At 37.4% G+C, this 22,180-nt stretch overlaps 1 protein-coding gene across 1 annotated transcript in view; it reads left to right on the top strand.

Annotated features, from left to right (window-relative positions):
• The window catches only part of Polr2G (DNA-directed RNA polymerase II subunit Rpb7), a 113,978-nt gene extending 92,020 nt beyond the window's left edge, over positions 1-21,958 (top strand). Inside the window, exons 6-8 of the mRNA XM_067153305.2 lie at positions 3,284-3,355; positions 21,106-21,139; positions 21,864-21,958. Of these exons, the coding sequence (XP_067009406.1) occupies positions 3,284-3,355; positions 21,106-21,139; positions 21,864-21,880 (123 nt within the window). The 3' untranslated portion in view covers positions 21,881-21,958. The remainder of the gene's footprint in view (positions 1-3,283; positions 3,356-21,105; positions 21,140-21,863) is intronic.
• The last annotated feature ends 222 nt before the right edge of the window (positions 21,959-22,180 follow it).

The following is a 22,180-nucleotide window of genomic DNA, read 5'->3' as shown; positions in this document are numbered from 1 at the left end:
TTACTATTTACAATGTCTCCAATTAAACTTTCTTGAGAAAAATAAAGAACGCATTTGGAATTGTCAAGTAAGTATTTAGATAAGGATTGGAGTCTATGTTGCCTTGATATCGGTTATTCTTCGAATAAATGTGAAATTCAGTTCATTAATACCTACTCCCTACTCATTAAAATGATACATGTTATTTAAGTTACACTAAATGTTTGTATCCATACAGGTTAAAATTCTCAATGAAAATCATCACAATACTTCTCATGACCTGGATTGACTAGTACACTCTCATATGCTTTGCCGTTTAAATATTCATATTCATATGCTCAATTGCCTCTTAGTCACTCATATTTCCTTGTGTTATTCACCGTAAGTTAAGCTATGTCCACTGGAAGTCGTAATCACCCTCAAAATAATGTTATCGTAAGATTTAAATTATAGACTTAAGATAATATGACCTTAATTCAGGGATAAATATTAATTTAAGTGTGTATTTGGTTGTAAGAAACATCATCACACATATCCTACTAAGTTATTATCAAACATACTACCAGTGGAAAATCTAGTTGGTTGGAAGACACTATCTTCGTCTAAAAATCCTTGTGTGAATATATATGTCACCAGTGATCTGTCTAGTAGCTTGAATATTATCCGAAATGAGGTTATAAACTGTGAGAGTTGTCAAAATTATCCGAAATAATTCAGTGAAGGCCTAAGTACAACCATGTCTACCTGCATGATTATTCAGATGATCTCAACATGGATAATAGCACTGCCCATCAGCGTCTAGATCGTATCCTAAACTACGTGATTCTGCATAAGATTAAGAACTACCGTTTGGAATTGGCAAAGATTCAATGACAATCTCAGAAAACATCACTTGAAAATCACTTCATCTCACCTGTGACAATTATGACTATTCACTCTAAGAAAAATAAATAAATATGACCATCATAAGTCACTATCATTCTTATACCATTTCTATAATACATCAATTATCACTCTTACTTCACGTATAATAAACCTCTCACTATATTATATGCATATCAATTCATTAAACTGCACGCAAAATGTGCCACGACATTATTAAAATATCACCTTACTTCCTACCGTCATAGTGTCAAATTTAACATTATAACTCTGAGCAGTACAATGCCTTATTCCTTCATAAACACTTCCTATATACGATCTCGTACCATGTGACCTTAATTATATTAGTAAACACTCGTATTAATACCAACTTCACACTTTACTCTTCACTGATAATAATAATAACACTAATCATTTACTCTCGCATATCATTGGAAACATTACGATCGGAATATCACTTGGTGACCACGCCTACTAATGGATCTGACGTTACACATAGATGAGTACCTACTTCCTACAACCTCACCTAGACGTTTGTCTACGCACTGTCTTCGCACGGAAGTACACATATCAACATTTAATTATAAAAAGGCAATGTTCTCTTACTTACGAAAACGACTCAGATAATGGACTTAGCTTGTCTTAAGGTGGTCTCGATGTCTTCTCATCTCCAGTCATCTGAGATTAGGATCTTGTCATCTGGTTCCTTCACGAGTGATCGGGTTCATCGTAGTTCCTCACAGCTGATTACTGGTCATCTGGGCTGATCAACATCGTATCGCCTCATCAAGGTCCAAGTAGTGTTGCCTTGCTTCTTTACAGGTTCATAGTGGAGTCTCGTATGTATGGAACAGAGCAACAACAAAATATGTGATTCATTGCAGTCATTCTTCAGTTAATATATCTCTTGGGAAGCTTAAATTGTGTAGGTTCTGTTATGGTACAGTTTAGTTCAATATGACAGCTTCAAATCGGCTAGGATAATTGCTAAGTGTTTATTCTGTTTGGAAAATGAAGTTCGCTCCTCTATGTTTTTGTTAGTGCAAGTGCACTCGACAGCTGATCAGTACGTATGCTTTTTACTATTGAGCGGTATCCGATAAATTTATATATGCTCCGCGTCAATTCACGACGTATCTCTATTATAATCTGGGTAATCTCCTTTTTATTGTATTTTAAATTTCGCGCAGCGATTAGATCTTGATAATAGATGTTATGCGTGTAGCCGCGAATTATATTTTCTTCTAAATTACGCTGTTTGCTTCAGATAAGTAGATTCTTTCAATCTAGTTCGATGGCTTCTTGCTGCTTCAAGGTCTGATTGTGTAATGAATGATGAGAAATTTTTTTTATAATAATAGGTTTAAATAATGTCCATTTGTCATTCTTTTCCTGCGCCTTCTAGACATGGTTCTTTCCGTAACCAACCAATGAAAATAACTACATTTCCATCCGTATTGATGTTAAATGCATTCGCATTAACATCTTAATCGCTGGGACTCCATATTTGTTCCCACCAGCTCGCATAAAGAACTGTGAAACGGCACACATGTAATTAATAAAACTATTATGTAGAAATAGTGGCTGCCTGGCCGAGGCGGTAAAGGCGTGCTCGGTTCGCCCGGAAGAACGTGGGTTTGAATCCCCGTCAGGAAGTCGTCAAATTTAAGAAATTAGATTTCCACTTCCGGAGGTGCATATGGCGCTGAGGTTCACTCAGCCTACACCCAAAATTAGTACCAGGTTAATTCCTGGGGGCATAGGCGGGCGGGCGTAGAGCTAACCACTCTACCCCATCATGTGCCGTGGTTAACAATGGTGGAAGCCTTTACCTTCCACTCCTCCAAGGGCCTTAATGGACTGTATGGAGGTGTCTTTGTCTTTTATTATATAGAAATTGATAAGTATTGGAAGGTGGGAACCTACTTATAACTTAACCTTAGTTTTATCGCAGAATTAGCCTACACCACTTTCATATTTTCTACAGTTGGTTGTTATCGTCTAAGATTCCCTTAGGCACAACTTACACCTCTGACTTTCTTTTTTTTTTTTTTTTTTTTTGTTTACATTGTAAAAAGTGACCTTTTTCCGTTAGGATGTAATCTCAGTCTGTTTATAAGATGCCTTTGTATATGCAAACTGTATATTCATGCAAAACATAATTATGATGTTAAGAAAATAAGAATTCCAATCATTGCCTCCTGTGAATTTTATAACTCTACGATCATTGCTCTGGTGTTATTGACATGTTTGCTTCCTTATTTACTGAAGTATTTCATTGTCTGTGTATTATAGTCTGTTGCATATGGTGAATACATTTCTTTCCATGTCTTCAGTTTTATTTTTTACTTCTGTCTCTTTAATTCTTTTCATTTTGAAGTTGATATTCATAATAATGTTGATATTTTTTTGGTCCATTCAGGATGTCGTCATCCAGCAAGATGATGAAATTAGATTGAAGATTGTGGGAACTCGTGTAGATGCTTCAGGAATTGTAAGTTCTTGTTTCTATCATTTTGATTATTCTTTTCCTTTGCCACTTGAATGTTAACAGTAATTTTGTCAATCTATGACAAAGTATATTGAAGAAAATTTCATAAAGCATCATGTGGATGATCAGAGTCATAGTGTTTTCTCCCATGATTCACATTCATTCATGTTCTAAAGGCTACACCTACCACTCTTCTCATCTTCTGCTACTAGTTTTCTCTTCATGTAATGTTCACATCCCCTCCTCGTTCTGATGTCCTCAGATACTTTATCCTAGGTGCACCATCCTGCGGGGAATAATTTTCTTGCGCCATCATGGGCGACCTATCAAATGCCCCGGCTATTTTCCCCTCCTCCGACTATCATCTCTTCGGATCAGTAGAATGGATCAATGCATTTATGAAAACGATGCTTAGTGTCGGTAGCTATATTTGCTTCTATTAATCAATGAATAAATCAGTGACCACGCCATTAAAAAAAAATTAAGCAACGCCGCAATCTTCATTTCACATGTCACATTTGTTATCAAAATAGTTTCCAAATTGCCACGCGACACCTCTCAGGGATAATTAAAATGCATCTGTGAATAGTATTTTTAACGTGAGGTCAACTGGGAACCCGCATTTCCTTTTAAAAATTTAACCAGCGATACCATCCATCCATCGGAATCAATGTTAAGTTGTTCATGTCCATTCATTCAAGAAAAAAAAAATTTTTTTTTATTAATTCAAAATCGTCATATCTACCATAATAATATCAGGTTATTTTCAATAATAACCTCTAAATTGTATAAATCTACAATTTTATTCATGATTCTAGAATCGTAAAAGAAAATATGATAACAGTCATTTACATCAATCACCTTTCTCTTCTTTCTGTCGAAAAATATAAACCTAAACTATCTACGATCTGATTCAATTAATCCTCTTGCTAAATACTTGTTATACGCATCATAAAAACAAAGAAAAATTCTCATAATCACATAAATCGTAGGTACCAGTCATATTTGATGAGGATGTAGTCAGATATTCTTTAAAATTAAGTATCTCATAGTAATAACGACAATCAGTTGGTAAGCAGGTAAATTAATATTGGTTAAAAGAAAATCCAAGTCCCTAAGCCTTAGAAAAATGCATAATAAATATGCTTAATTAGAGTCCCTCGGCTCTTGGTTTTTTAAAAAAAATGCTTATTTTCGTCGATATTGAATTCATATTTTGTCACTAAAGAAATGCATATCTTCCAAAATTGTAACGTCAGCAGTTGCAAGTAAGTTCCAAGTATATAATAGCAAAAAATGGCTATTTTAAACATATATCGATCATTAAATGAAAAATATTGGTCAGTTTGACCATGTCATTTGGTAAAAATAATCATATTACATCCTAAAATTAAATGTAGGTATCGTATAATGATCAGTTATTATCGTAATTCTATCAGAAATTATACCTATCATGATTTATGGTTGCATCTATGTCCAATCAAGTACCATAAAATTCGTAGGAATATATTTAGTAACATTATTTATTTAATTGTGGTAGAAATTCAAATTATGAAGTCGCTTTATCCATTAAAATATATCCTTGAGACCAAACATCAAATAACATTCATTACAACGTTGACATATTCTCCATGAAGACAACAAGTTTACCCTTATTTATTCCTTATTTGGAGATTTAATCTGAAGACAATTTACGGTAACCAACATACGAATTCTGCGACGTATTTCATTGTATACATGTATCATTAACCCAACATATCTTGCATTACTATTTTAAAATCATGCTGCATACGTTAAATAACATTATTGGTTAGTAACACATTGTATTTACTACCAAAAATTCATAAGTATATTTATCTCTCCATATACCAATATTAAACATTATAATACCGCGTCATTCATTACCATAAATATATCTCAACGAATAATTACACATATAACCTCATCAACATGTCGTTCAAATCCTTACTTTCCTACATAAACATAAATCACATCCATTTAGGCGGCAAATCATCTTAACATATCGTTAATATACTACAGCGGTGCATTTCTGGGTTAAGTTTCATTTGTAATACACATGATCACGTTTTTCTGTAAAAGAAACACATGTATAAACAAAATATTTACTCACATGTAGTCACATCGTAATAGTAACCAAGTCTAAACAACTCAGAAATTAATTATCTTCTTTAAAACATTACGTCTGGAATATATCACATTGTGTATGTCGTTTCATTTCCATAATGGTTGAAAACATCATTTGAAATCTCTCCTTGTTTAACTTTAAGCATTCCTATATCATGACATTGATTATATACACTCGAAGAATACCTACTCCCATAATGATTAATCAACTAGGATAACCTCATTGCAAAGATAGTATCGACTGAGATTTCATCATGAAGAATTTCGTAACAAGCTACACACCAACGTTTACTGCAAGTATTTATATACTAAATCTACGACACATAAATTTCAAGATTATAAAATAATTCTTTGGAACTTAACTTGCGACTGCCGATGTTAAATGACTGGGTTAGGCTCCGATGTTGTCATCTTAGGGCTGCGTAGATAGTCTCCAACATCCGTTACGTCATCATCAGGCGGTAGCCTCAAGACTCGGGCTAGCAGGAACAGCTGGGCGGTCTACGTCGGAAAGTCAGCCCCATCTCCGATTTAGCCTCTCATGTTGTAGCCGTTAGTCACATGTGAAAGAAACATTTCCAGTATCGTAATTAATGTCGTGACCATAGCCTTCAAAATATACTGCAAAGAGGCTAGATTATAGTTTTGTAACAGGTTATTATAGCAGAAATTCAACGTCAATTTCTCGTAACAGACTTTAACAAGTAAATTATCGAATTAGCTCTTAGTTTTTCATTCAGACATTCAGCATATGAGAAGTCTAATTTGTTTTGGTATTTCGCGACGACCTTCCGTTTGTATTCCGACTACTGTCCAAATATTATTCAATTTCTTCTGCTTATCCGCCTCGATATTAGGTTGGATATCGGCGTAACTTTAAAAATTCTTCAATGTGCTGGATCTTTAGCTCTTGCTCTGTCGAGGACTATTTTCTTCGTGGATGAACTTGCTTCGAAGTTTTGCATAAATTTTTTTTTTTTTTTGTTCACTCACTTCTTTTTTTTAACAATTTTAAAAACTTTCTATTATTTTTTTTATCACGGCCGCATGGATCCTTTATGCCTTTATGTCTAATTTCGTTACCTAGGCATACTTGATTCGCCAGATGAACATCTTTGCCGTCACATTCATGGCCTCCTTGATTTTATGCGTCCGTATTTTATATATTCTGAAATCACAGCCTATTTAACTTAATACATTCGTTCTTTTTAGATGTTTGGCTCAATTACATAATCTCTGTGATCTCATTACCATGCATGGCAAACGTAAATATTGTAACACCTTCGTTTTTCTCGTTATCAGGACGATGAAAACGGTACATAGGTTAACATTTCCATTTTGTCCCCAATATCTGTCCAGTCTGTCCTACTTTCCATTTTGTTGAACAGTCTTTTGTCCTTTACTTTCCTTAGGACTTCTTGAAATGTTTCCAGCTCTTTCTCATCGTTTTACACGATATCCACTTTTTTCAGCTTTAAGGTGGCTTTTACCCTGTTTTTCCTAATGTCTAGCTTTTACTTCCATAAAGCAGCGTCCTCCATACGAATGATTTTGCAAAAGATTTCCTAATCTTTATGTTGATGTGTTTACTAATCAAAATATTTTCTTTTACCTTAAATGCCTGCCTTCTCAGGGTTTGTCATATCTTTACTTCCTTTATGCAGCTGTTGACTTTTCTGATCATATTTCCGAGAGATCGAGTGAGTTGGCTGCGTACGGTTAGGATTGCGCAGCTGTGAGCTTGCATTCGAGAGATGCTGGGCTTGAATCGCACCATCGGCAGCCCCGAAGATGGTTTTCCATGGCTTCCCATTTTCAGACCAGGCAAATGCTGGGGCAGTAATGTAGCCAAGGCCATGGCTGCTATCTTTCCAATCCAGTCCTTTCTTATTCTTCTGTCACCGAAAACCTTTGACATGTTGGTGCGATGTTAAACCAGTAGCAAAAGAAAAAAATAAGCTCACCAGACAAAAAATTAGTCACCCTAGTGTGCACGCACAGATGGATCGTTAAGCCTGTGCAGATGGAGCAGCGAACAAGTCCTGTGCTCAACCTCACATGCACTGCCTCTATGTGAACATAAGGCAGTAGCAGTTAGTGAGACATCAATGTTTCAAGTGACCAGTGTACATCAGCATGAGTAGATGTAAGGATGTGACAGAGTGGCAAAAGGGGCAATCGTGTTTGGCTGTGCACATGGCCATACTGTGTGTGAAGTTGCTGGATTTGTTGGTGTTTCACAGCGGGTGTTTCACAGCGGACTGTCAAACGTGTCTACAAGCAGTGGTGTACTACACGTGGCCACAAAACACGAAGTCAGAATTGTGGTCAAAAAAAAATCCTGACTGAGAGGGACCAGAGATGCGTTATTACTTATATATTATGTGAATCAAAATTGCTTCCAAACCCTACAGGAATTGCTGCAGTCAATGAACGAAGGTCAATCCCAACCTGTTAATGAGAGAAAATTGCGACGGGAACTGCATGCAATGAACATTCGGAGTTGGTCACCTCGCAAGGGCCTGTCTGGCCAGGTATATCCTGCTGCGGTAATTGAGTAGGCTGTACAGCCAGCGTCTCAACGCCGAGTGTTGGGCGGCGGGAAATAACCCAGCTAACTGAGGGGACCAACGGCTTCGGGCGGAGGAGTCCTCTTAGTAGGGCGATGAACCCTCAGTGGAGGAAATGGCACTGGAATTCATAACTGCAAGCGTCTGACCCATAGTGGGCGGCTTGTGGGCAGCGTCTGTTCTCCAGGTTAGGGGCGACTGTTAACCTGATGTGCAGAAGGCAATGGGAAACCACTGCACAAGCAAAATCCCAAGATTAGCAGTCATGGATAGAAGCTTGAGCGAAACTGTAAATACTGATCGTGGGCTTCGGAACCCAAGTTCCGTCAGGAGAGGGGATGACTGCAAGGCCTCTCAGGTCGTCATCCAAAGAAATCCTTGCAGGAAAGTGCATAATAAATTCAATGTAGGAAGTTGGAATGTGAAAACGTTGCTAAGAACAGGAAAACTAGAAGAAATCAAAATCGCAATGCAAGAAACAACACTTGATATTTTAGGAATATGTGAAACAAGGTTGTCAGGAAACGGACACTTCTGTTCAGACGAATTTAGAATAATGTACAGTGGAAGTGAAAAGTCAGGAATGAATGGAGTGGCTATTATCTTGCAAAGAAAATGGTCCAGTCACGTGATCAACACATATCATGTAAGTGACAGATTGATGATGATCAAAGTGAAAGCCACTCCAGTTGATCTAGTGATCATTCAGGTATACTGCCCAACTTTAAACAGTTCCGATGAAGAGGTAGAGATAGTCTACGAGCAAATGGAAAGCTTGTTGGAACTCATAGGAAATAAAAATTGTGTGGTCATAATGGGCGATTTCAATGCCTTTGTTGGTTCACATAGGAACTTGAAATATGCTGGTAAATTCGGACTAGGGAACATGAACAAAAGAGGTCAGAGACTTTTAGAATTTTGTGAACAGCATGATATGGTTATAACAAGCACATTCTTTGAAGTACCTGTCCGAAGAAGATACACATGGAAAGCACCTGGAGATAATGCACAATATCAGATTGATTATATATAAGTCAGACAGCGATATCGAAACCAGATTAAATCCAGCCACAGCTATCCAGGACCTGATGTGGACAGCGACCACAATCTTGTATTAGCCAAGTGTGACATTAAGCTAAAGAAGAATATGAAATTGACCCAGCACAAATGGAACACACAAAGTTTAAAGAACACTGACATACAAAAGACATACAAAATGAAAACTAATCAGTTAGCGGAGACTTTTCATGACAGTGCATAATGGGAGGAAATAAGGAATGGTATAAATGAAGCTGCTGAGGAAGTGCTGGGAAGAAGACAGTTACAGCCGAGGAAGCCGTGGATGACTGATGAAATCATAAACCTTATTCGCGAAAGGAATAAGGAGAGGAGAGTAGGGAATAAAGAATGGTACAAAGAAATCAGAAATCAGATCAAAGTGTCGCGAAGCAAAGGAGAACTGGATGAAGGAGACAAGCGAGATTATAGAAAAGGACATGATCAGAGGACAGGTGGAAAAGGCATATTTCAGTATCAGAACCCTAAAACACAAACCAAAAACCAGAAGCTCCATAGTCAGAGATAAAATGGGAAATCTCCTGTTCAACACTGAAGAAATCTGTGAACATTGGAAAGAATACATTGAAGACCTGTACCAAAGAAACGATGTAAATAATACAACCAGCTACATTGAAAAAAGAACAGGGGATAGACGAATACAGAAAGGGTCCCTCAATCACATCTTCAGAGTTTAATGCAGCACTACACAGTCTCCAGGAAAAGAAAGCACCCAGTCCAGATAACATTCCAGCAGAACTTCTGAAACACTTGGGTGACGATATGAAACGTTACCTTTTTCAGCTTGTGTCACATTGCTATGGGAATGGCGTAGTTCCACCTGACTTTAGTAAAACCAGAACTGTTGCAATACCAAAAAAGAGGAATGCCGCGGACTGTTCAGATTATCGAACTGTCACTCTCCTGTCTAATGCTTCCAAAATTCTGCTCAACGTCATCAAGAATAGAATTAAAGGGAAGTTAGAACACTACATCGATAATGACCAGTTTGGATTTCGATCAGGGAGGGGTACTAGGGAAGCAATTCTGGCATTACGTTTAATTCTGGAGAGAAGAATTGAAAAGAATAGGAAAGTATACGTGACCTTTATCGACTTAGAGAAAGCTTTTGATCGAGTAGACTGGGAACAACTTTTCCTTACCATGAAAAAAGCAGGAATTGACTGGAAGGATAGACGCCTCACTAAATTTATACAGAATGCAGAATGCCAAAATAAGAAGAGGAGTTAGGCAAGGATGTCCACTGTCTCCTTATCTCTTCAGTATGTTCATCGAAGAAGCCATTGCAGTCATGAAGGAGAAAACAACGGGGATCAAAATTAATGGCAAACAAGTACACTCTGTAAGATTTGCTGATGATATTGCCATACTAGCAGAAACAGGTAAAAGTATGCAGACAGTGATCAACATATTAGCAGAAACTTTAGACAAATGGAACCTCAAAATTAATACAAGGAAAACAAAAAACATGTAAAGACAAGAAAACAGCTGTAACACACTTAAAAATTGGCCCTGATAAAATAGAACAAGTGAAACAGTTTTGCTACCTGGGAACCCTGATCACGAGTGATAATCGGAGCATATCAGAAGTCACGAAGAGCATAGCCATGGCAAAGAGAGCATTCCAAGATAAAAAGCATCTGCTGGCCAACAAATAGATATTCAAACTCGGAAGGCCTTTGCAAAAACCTTTGTATGGAGCGTGCTTCTGTATGGTTGCGAAAACTGGACATTAGGAATGCAAGAAAAGAAAAAACTAGAGGCAGTTGAAATGTGGATCTGGAGAAGAATGCAGAGGATAAGTTGGACGGAAATGAAGAGCAATACCAAAGTCCTCAGAGAGATAAGAGAACAACGGAGTCTGATAACCGAAATTGAAAAATGGAAAATAAAATTTATTGGTCACATTCTGCGGCATGAGGAGTTCCTTTGTAATATCATTGAAGGAAAAATTGCTGGAAAAAGAGGAAGAGGATGACCCAGAGTGTCTTACTTCAAGAACCTGCTTCTGAGGATGGAATGCAAGACCAATGCTGAGTTGAAAAGACTGGCTCAAGATAGACAACAGTGGCTGCAGCGACAAGGCTTAGCCTTTAGAATATGATGATGATGACCTCGCAAGGCCATTGCTCACAGAGGCACATAAAGCTGCACATCTTTAATCGACTAGAAATCATCAAACATGGACAGTAGCTGACTGGTGGAACATAATGTGGTCTGACGAATAAGTTTTTTTGCCTGTATTCCAATGACGTACGTCGATTGTACCGAAGGCCAAATAAAGCATTTCATCCTGGATGTATGCAAGGTCAGGTTCAAGCTGGAGGTGGGTTTATGATGTTTAGGAGTGTTTTTTGTATCATGGATTGGACCCACTCACTGAGGTGACTACTAACATGAATCAGCAAGTATATTTAAACATTCTGCATGATCAGGTCATCGAGCTGGGTGCATATGTGACTGGTTTTTTATGAACACCCCTCCCCCACCCTATAAACATTTTGATTGGCCTGCAAAATCACCTGGCTTGAACACCATTGAAAATCTGTGGGACATGTCGGAACAGCGGCTTTAATGCAGACATCAACTTCCCCGCAATTTGGTGGTATTGCACAATCAGATCCTCAGTTGGCTTAACCTGGATGTGGCGTACCTGCACAACGTTGTGGACTCGCTTCCTAACTGAATCCAGGAAGTTATCAAGTCCAGAGGCAGTGTTACATTGTATTAAATGATCCTTGTGATAATTTCTCCATGGGTGATTAATTTTTTGTCCAGTGAGCTTATTTCTCAGATAACAATACTTTTTTCCTTGATTTATTTTGGTCCCATCCAGCTGTATATTGGTTTGGATTTCACTGACATTCTTCCTGTCGACAGTAACTTAGTTTTCTTTTTCATCATCATCATCATCATCATCCCATTTCCCTCTTCCAGCTCCCGCCAGGTTGGTATGTGTATGACATCCTTCATCCAACCATCATTGTTCCTTCTGAACTGTATTCCAATCAAGGTTTCTTTTAATTATACTATTCTAGATCATTTTCAACCACCTTAGTCTGGGTCTCCCTCTTGCCCTCACTCTTATCTGGGACTCCATCTTACACTATGGCAGTTCCCTCTTTCATCCTCTTAACTTATCCAAACTATCTAAGTTTATCCTTCTCCAGACTGTCGTAAAGCATTTCCACTTCGATCTCCTTCCTGATATCCTCATTTCTTATTCTGTCCTTCTGTGTCTTTCCTAATATACTTATTAAAAATTTCATTTCACTGCCCTGGATTTTACTCTCCTTCATTTTATCAGTGTCCAGGTGTTTGCTGCATATGTCAGTAATGGGCAGTAGTACATCTTATATATCACCTACTTACACTTCATTGGTATTTCTTCCCTCCCTCCCTCCCTCCCTCTACACAAGGTTTCTCATACTCTGGTAAAATGCATTTCCCTGTTGAATCCTTTTACTGATCTCTATTCTAGTCCTGCATCCTGCATCAGTCCCCTTCCTAAGTACTTGAAGCTCTCCACAATTTCAAGGTTTTGTCCCTTTATTTCTAGAATTCCTTTCCATTCCATTTCTCCTCTAGTCAACAACATTGTCTTACTCTTTTCCACACTGATTTTCGCATGTCAAGTTGCCCTTGTACTTCTTGTTTGCTCCCCACACCACAATGTCTGCAAACAGCATTACCTTCAGCTCCCTGTCCCTATATTTTACTTTTCTCTCTTTCACAATTTCATCCATAGCCATTATGAATAAGGGTGGTGACAGCACACTTTGTTCTCGTAGTCCAGTTTCATTCCAAAACCACTCTGTTTTCCTCACATGTGTCTGGACATTGCTACAACAATTTTTGTACGTTGCTTGCACATATTCTATCATTTGTTTTTCAAATCCTTTCTGTAGTATTACTTTCTATACCTTTGCTCTGGGTACACTATTGTAAGCTTTTCCAAAATCAAGGAATGCCATGACCATGTTTCTTTCACATTCCCAATGTTTTTCCCTGAAGTTAACTGCCTCATACTGAAGATAGGGTGAAGTGATGATCTTCCATTACGAAAGCCTATATTGCTCTTCTTGTAACTGTCCTTCTATCTTTCTTCTCATTCTCTTTTCTTATTAACATTTAAAATATTTTTGCTACGTGAGATATGAGTGTGATTCATACCTGCCAACTTTTACGGTTTATCCGTAAAATTTACAGAAATTGCAGCGATCGATTGTTTGCGTGGGTCGAAGGCAAGTCCATGATAGTCTATAACTCATTCTTTGATATGATTGGTATTTTTAACTGTGTGATGCTTGTGTTATTATTGGAATTGAATTTAAGCCGGGATAACAGTTCTTCCATGTGAATTCTAGGTGTCGACAGAGCAGAAATGAAGTGATTATCGAATGTTAACGTTTCAAATTTTTGTCCGTGAAGTTAAGAACCCTTTAATTGAACAATTACCGAATTTAATACAAACATTTAAACTTGATAGACAAAAATTTTCAATATTTTCATTTCTGACAATATTAATAGTCAATCTAAGAGAACAAACACCCCCTCCAGTACTATTTCTGGATATTCCCCTCCACTAACCATTCCATCCGTTATGATGTCGCCCACTGCAACTTCCTCTCCCCACTTCCCGTGGTTACGTACCCGCACATACAACACAAGGATTGCTAGTAGAACGACAGGCACTCATCAAACAGCCGAGAACAATAGCAGATACGTAGGCAGGAGTCGAAGGGGTAAGTGTTGATCCTTTAACAAGAGGCCTCGATATTACATCATATATAGTTTATCCTTACGAAATTTTCCCTCGTTACAGATATGTCAACAAGCTCATTGCATAGTTAATAGAAATCACAATTCAACTATCAACATAAAGCTTGAGAGTCCCCATCAGACCTAGGCCCTGCTCACTCACACAAGATATTCAAATCTTGAATAGACAACAGCAAATGTTTTATTGAACAAGTTTCAACAAATGTTAATTTCAAAGTAGGCAACATCATCACCTATAATAAACTACGGCACATTAGAGTTTCAGATGTTATGATGACGAACACAATAATAATTGCGCCTGATCTCATAATTTGTTTTGAGAGTGTAATAAAGTTCATTTCTCAAGTTTATATGCAGTGACAAAGATCCTTCAAGATTTTAATAAAACATTTTTAAGTTCTCGCAACAAACTTTTAAGAAAATTAATAGTATTAATAGAACGTGAAAAAAATTGTTACACTTAGACCAACTAATTGACGTCACATGCAGGATTATTGTAATAATTTTAATTTCAGTGTTAATAATTTGTATATCCTATATCACAGCCATATGACATAATATATAAGATAATTATGTTTAATCAGGGTCCTTAAAAATTGTATTATTTAAGTTTGCTAATGACAAATCATGTATACATATTCAAGATCAATGTTCCTAATTAACCTTGTGATGACAATATGGCTAAAGATGCTCAGAAAATGAGCAAAACATGTACCACGTTTTTAATAATTTGGCATTAAAATAGGGAAGAAATCCTAATTTTGTATGCTAGTTAAGTATTGAATAGGTGTAAAACAAAGTTTTATTATTCTCCTTTCAATTGATTTTCAATACGGGATCTAAAATGAGAATAGTCTCTTGCAAAGCCGGGGTATGTCGAGAATTGTTAGATTTTTTTGTTGCGCATGAGTTTTACTGATAGCCTTTTTCAAAAGTTGATAATTATCATATATCTTTTTGCCCCCTTCTTAAATATAGGTATTATTACTCCTTTACTCCCGTCATTTGGTACCCATTTTTCTTTCCAATGCTTCTGAATAGCCAATACAGCCATTATAGCTCTGCGGGTCCTGCTGCTTTTATCATCTCCACACACAGTTTATCCAGTCCAGCTGTTTTTTTCCCACTTTCATTGATTTGACAGCTGTTTCCACTCCTTCCATTGTGATTTCACTCTCAGATTCTGTCTCCTCACACTCTACTGCTATCATCTCATTTTCTTTCTATTCACTTTCAATTTCCATTCTTTAAGAATATCAGATAACACTTGTAACATTTTTCCCAGAAGTTAGAGGGTGGAGTCAAGCTGCTCCTTTTATGACAATCAGTACAGGCTCTTATCCTGAAAGATAATGTAGCATATGGAACAGCAATGCTCCCATACACTTGCTTGTTTTTAGACAAGAAGACTCAGACAATTGATGGTATAGAAACATTGAATTTATATTGTTTTTCACCTAAAGCAATACAATACAACGGAATCTCACCACAAAGATCACTACTAGGCCTATAATGGTTCTAAAACTTATTACAAGTTATCAGGTAATTCTGTTGTTTTCCCATGTTTATCAGTGCAGCCTAAGATCCAGAAAGATCACATTGTCAAGCTGAAATTCTCCTTGAAAGCCTTCATCAATATATAAGAATACTTTATGAAGATGGTTACTGGAGCAATTCCACATTGGACATGCCTCTGACTTCATAGTTGCTGGAACTGTAATTATCTCTCATGCTGTTCTCTTTCCATTTGTACAGAATGCTCCTTAATTAGGTCATCTTGTCTTTCATCCCTTGACATTATTTTTTAATGTATGGAATAGTCACTGACAAATATGATATCATTATGGTACATTGTATAGTGAAATGTCTCCTTACAGACTCCTCTAAGTTGCAGACAGAAATTTATGTTCCAGTATAAATCCTATAACAATGATAATGTTACCTCTCGTTTGCGGACTCTCTAGGTGCGGATATGGACGCCAATTTCATGGTCCCAAAGTATGCTTTTACCTCTGTGCTATGGACAAGTGAAGATTGAACTGCACAACAGTGTAGCTTTATAATACCAATATAAATGGTCCGTTATTGGACATTATAAATTTTCCAGCTAACTCATTCTTGGTTACCAGCGTTTCGCCCTCGTGTGCTAGGGTGGGCTCATCAGTTGGTACCTAGCACACCTACCAGTACGTTGGCTAGTGCATACCGTAGAGGCCACTGCCTAGGCTACATGCAGCCACCGGCAGTGCCAATGCACTAAGAGACTTCGTCTCATTACCAAAAATTGATGCCTGCTTGGCTATCAGATGATATATGTATATGTTGATTCCCATAGGGAATCTGAAACATTTGTCCCCAATGAGTAAATTTATAATACCAATATAAATGGTCCGTTATTGGACATTATAAATTTTCCAGCTAACTCATTCTTGGTTACCAGCGTTTCGCCCTTGTGTGCTGGGGTGGGCTCATCAGTTGGTACCTAGCACACCTACCAATACGCTGGCTAGTGCATACCGTGGAGGCCACTGCCTAGGCTACATGCAGCCACCGGCAGTGCCAATGCACTAAGAGACTTCGTCTCATTACCAAAAATTGATGCCTGCTTGGCTATCAGATGATATATGTATATGTTGATTCCCATAGGGAATCTGAAACATTTGTCCCGAATGAGTAAATTTATAATACCCATATAAATGGTCCGTCATTGGACATTATAAATTTTCCAGCTAACTCATTCTTGGTTACCAGCGTTTCGCCCTCGTGTGCTTGGGTGGGCTCATCAGTTGGTATCTAGCACACCTACCAATACGCTGGCTAGTGCATACCGTGGAGGCCACTGCCTAGGCTACATGCAGCCACCGGCAGTGCCAATGCACTAAGAGACTTCGTCTCATTACCAAAAATTGATGCCTGCTTGGCTATCAGATAATGAGGAATCTGCTGTTGTTGCTGGCTTGCATATTGAACAGTGGAAAGAGAAAGTGTCCTCCATTATTGCAGGTTATAAGGAAGAAGACGTTTATAATGTGGACAAAACTTTTTTTTTGTACTGAACAAGTGGCTGTACAGTTTGGGTCACACAGCTATCAGCTTGCATTTGGAACATAGTAAGTTTCAACCCCATTGTTGGCAGCCCTGAAGGTGATTTTCTTCTGTGGTTTCCCATTTTCACACCAGGCTGGAGCTGTACCTTAATCAAGGCCACAGTCGTTTTCTTCCCATTTCTAGCCCTGTCCTATCCCATCATCACTGTAAGATCTATCTGTATTGGTGTGACGTAAAACAAAATTGTAAAATTGTATTTTATCATGCTCTTCCTAACAAAATGTTAAGTTTTTGAGGAGGAAAACATTTTTACAGAGTGACTGACTGTGCTACTCTGATCAGATATGGGAGGTGAAGCATCAGAACCTCTTGTTATTGCTGTTTTAAAGGACTGGATGTAAGAAAGTTACTGGTAGAATGGAGAGCTAATAGAAAAGCCTAGATATGTTTCTTAATAACATCCATATAAAATGCAAAAAAATCCTCCTATTCAATTCAAACTCACCTTTTATATTTTACATTGATGTATTACAAGATTTGTTGCGGATCGTATGGTAAGTGCACCCATTGGGCAAAATCAAAACTATAATGCATTGTCCCTTTGTATGTGTTACAGCTATGTGGCCCCAGAGACAAAGGAGTTTCCAGTTGTCTAATCCCTTATCTACAATTGTCTGTGGTGTTTTTGTAAGCAGTCCGCTCTGCTTGGACGTAATTAAGATGTTGTATAGCCTTCTCCATCAGATTTCTTTTTCCTCCTCATCCATAATTGACAGTTTCCCTAATACAGTTTGATTGCTTCTACAAGTCATACAAAGATCAGTCTTGGGTTTCTGAACTACTATGTTACTGCAAAATGTACGCCAGATGGAATACTAGAACGAGAGTGATACAGGAATTCTCTCTAATGATTTACAACTGTAAGAGTATAATGTCTGAACGTACTTCTTAGACATGCTGGTTGGGAGAAGCATTAGATCACTTCTTCGTTTTGTAGGGATCCGGCTTGGCAAGACAAGTGCATTTTTTTCACTGAAATTATTCATAAAGTTGACTGCATGGTTACGACCATCAAAAGGAATAGATTTTATCTGAGAAGTCTTTAAATGTTTTGGTGAATTTTAGGCTGCACCCCTTCTTTCTTGAACTTTTCCTTTAAATTTTTTAGCCTCTTAGAGCCAGAAGTGAATACAAATTGAAAGAATGACTGACTGACACCTCCTGCCCTTTGAAATGATAAATTGTGCAAGTTTCTTTCCTGTCATATTTTTTCCTCAGCAGCTGTCGTCATTGGCTGGTTTTGTACTAATGCATTCATCACACCCATCATTAATACGTGGTGGTGATTGACATGTTCTCCACAATTGTAATCCAGTTCTTGACATTCTATTCTCAAAGAATAAATGAAGCTTTTGGGAAAAAACCAATGCAATTTTTTGTACAGCCACAACCCTTGTATACAAATTCTTTAACCTCCTCCATATATTCGGAGGTTGTTTGAACTTTGGGAACATCATGTAGAACACCAGTGGCGACTCGTCTGGGAGGCGCTAAAGCGCGCGCCCCCCACGGGGTTCCATTAAATTAGGGAATTTTAATCTTAAATGTTAACAAGGGAAATATTTTACTATTATTGTCAAGGGCACGAGTTGTAGTGCACTACGGCCCGATGCGCTGCTGGCCCTGCGCAGGAGGGCGCTCTCTCATAGCGGACCAAATACTCCGAGTCTCACTCGACTGGCCTTGAGGGAGCCAATCAGAGGCATAGTAGAGATGTGCTGTTCTAACGGAGATTCCGGCGCGTTTCTGCTGCGACCTATCGTTGCAGCCAACCTACCCGAAATATTGCTAGTTCGATTTCTATTTAACAGGGGTCAGTTTGTGCCATTTCTCTCCTAAAACTAGGAACTATTTTACTGAGGCACTTACCTGAGTTAAATGTGCCGGTATATATTTAAAATAGTCTTGTAATTTTTAAGGATTATTAACTAACGAAACGAGTAACGACTGTAACTACTGTCTCCTCGCACTTGACTCATGTTGGCGATACTCAGTGGAGAGCGCGATGTTTAGCTGTGTGTTGATGAATGATCTCGTGAGGTGACTGTGACGAGGAGAAATTAGGAGAAAGGTTGTGATTTATATGTAGGCGTAGTGTTATGTTATGTTATGTTATGTTTGCATTTCGTACAGTATGATTACCGTCGAACATATTAAAGAAGTAACGTTTTCTTCTCTTTCTATCGAAAAGAAAGTCGAACTGAAGGAGTGTGGTAGGCCGACACCAGACTTCTCGTTGAAAAAACCGGATACCAAGGAAAATGAAAATAGGGCTTTTCAAAGACAAGTTAATTCTCCTGACGTATATAACAAGAACGCGCAGATATGTGGAAGTGATATCTCAGAAACCTTTTACTGCATTCCTTGCCTGTTATTCTCCCGTTCTAGGAAAGGAGATAAATGGATCACCACAGGGGTGATATCAATAGTACCATGGACTCTGAAATGCTTGGTAAAGTCAATGTCGCGTCTTGTTTGAGTGATGACATGAAGAACGTACAAATTCAACCCGAAAACATTTTGAATCGAAATATATATAGAAATAAAATTGACAAGTGGGAAGTTACTCCAGAGAATGAAGTACCAAAAAGAGCAGGTACCAAATGGACGGAAGACAGATGAAAGCATCCTGGATCCTCCGCAAACGAAATCATAAATAAAGCTTCGTGTGTTCCGGAAGGGGCCATTCACGCATAATAATAATAATCATCATCATAATCAAAATCATTGCATATGTATTGCACCGTATAGTGTTCGAAGTGTATATCTTGATAACTTGGTTTGAAGAACTTGAGATATATTATGGAATTATGAAACTAAGGCGCGCCCCCCACTGCTGATATCCACGAGCCGCCACTGTAGAACACTTACGTCTGCATCAACAGAGTCCTCCTGCAACTCATCTCTTGTGGGAATTTCAAAAGGTTCACTATCCTCACCAGAATTTTTACTTTCAAACTCGAGGGGTGCGGTAAAGTGTTTCGAAATAACATTCCATAGTTCCAGCGGCAAGCCACTCTCTGTATATTGTTTTAAAGCTTTCACCATAACATCTGCTACATCATGAGGCCTTGACATAATGAGAATTATTACTCCTTATTTTGGAACCTAATCAATTTTAAAACATTTTAATAAACTTAAAAATTCAACTATACGAATAATAAGGAAAACACCACACTTCTCTACAGTATGAAATACACTGAATGACTGAATTGGTATCGCAAATGTTTGAAGCAGACAGAATGTTCATGAAACCTATTACCTTTATTAAAAGTGCCCAGCTAGGTTTATTTATCATAAGACAAGATATCCGCAAGCATAAGATATCCGAGTCATCTTATCTTATGCTCGCGCAGCTATGAGCGCGAGCAAGTAAGTGTGTGGAGCCTCGCTTACGATGCGAAAAGTGGTTCCTTTTCTGAGTATTAAATAAACCTCATGTTTTAGCAGTTTATTGTCAGAGGGATTTTAAATTCACGCAGTGAGAAGATGACGGTCTAAGCAATACATAGGTATCAAAAACGAAAATTCAACATTTTACTCCCTTGAATGTTTTTTTTACAATTATTTTGCAAACTGTTGACCGAGAAATGGTCCCTTTCTTATGCATGCACACATTTGTAGAGTTATTCATTTCATTTATATAACTGTACTCTTAAGAGAGATGCTTCTATTTTTGTTCTTTGTTACCAGTATGACCATTGCTGTAAAGATAATATATGTGGCTCACTGAATCTTAATTTTCTATAAATGATTGTTCATGTTACTATAACATTATGTATGACTGTATGATATATTTGGTGTGCATAACAGCCTCTGCTACTAGTTTTTATTTTTTCTATGTTTTTATGCTCTTCTTTTGTCTCTCTGTAATTGTCACTCAGTGTATTTCTTCAGTTAGTCTACTGTAATTGGACCAATACTCTGCTGTAGACTGTATTAAATAATGGTTAAAATACATTTTTGTTAACAAACTTAAATGCGTTGTGTGATTTCAATTTTTTATTTATTTTTATATATATATATATATATAAAATACCTTTAATAACTTACTGTATTCTCTCTTTCCAGTTTGCTATTGGCACCCTGATGGATGATTATCTCGGTAAGTACCTGGCCTAAACTCTATAGCTGTACTTTAAACACATTATAATTTTACTTTTGAACCCATCTCACTTTGTAATAAATCAAATTGGATAAGGAAAAAGTAATCTAGCCTGATTTAGCATGTGACCACCAATAAGACTCGTTCTGCTCTCCTGGAAAAGGCCGTAAAAATGTTATCCACTGTTGAGTTCAGACTTCCTGAATCTCTTCAAGACACTTTCTTTTCTTATTGTTTAGTCACATTAATTTCAATAAAATTTTTAGATACATTTCAAGCCATATAATCCATGGGCTTACAACTTGTGAGACTTTAAGAAGTTAGTTTGCTTTTGTTCATTATTTTGATCGATGGTTTCTTTTTTCTGCCTCTATGAGATGTTTCAAACCAAACCTAATTCTTATGGAATGAAGTTTCAGAACTGAAAGGAAAATGGTGTTCTGGCCAGCAAATTAAATACTGTTTGACTGAGCTTTTAATAACATTTTTTCTTCGTTTTTTCCATATCTCCCTTCACTAACGATTTAGAAATACAAGTTTTGCATGCCTTTATTTTCTCATGGTGTTTAACAAGAGCCACAAAAGTTCGACATGTACTTGTTGTGTTCTCCTTTTTTTTAAATGGAAGATTAATTGTAAACGTTTAATCTAAATGTTATCTCTTCACCTCAGAAATGTATTTTGTCACAAAATTGCTTATTTCAACTTTTTTTCCCCTCTCCAGGTTTGGTCTGCAGTTAGCCGTACAATAGCAGCAATCTGTTACTCTGGAGTTTGACTTAATTTTAAACTGATGATGTTAATAAACCTTTTTTTGGATTACTGACTTTTATTTTTTCAATATAATTTATATCCTTCCTTTATAATCGTTACACCAACAACGTATAATAGACTTACCAGTGACAGTGATATCTTGTGGAACGTGCAGTGTCATGACAGATGGCAACAAGCTGGAAGGTGAAGACCTGACTAAAATAAATCTACCAAAATCCAGCTCCCCAAGAAAATTCCTTGAAATGAGGAAATGAAGGTAATGTTGAT

The sequence above is a fragment of the Anabrus simplex genome, chromosome 1 (assembly GCF_040414725.1).
Source record: "Anabrus simplex isolate iqAnaSimp1 chromosome 1, ASM4041472v1, whole genome shotgun sequence".
In the NCBI taxonomy this organism is placed as follows: Eukaryota; Metazoa; Arthropoda; class Insecta; order Orthoptera; family Tettigoniidae; genus Anabrus; species Anabrus simplex.
Note: the sequence above shows the minus strand (reverse complement) of the source record. Positions and strands in the feature narration are given on the sequence as shown.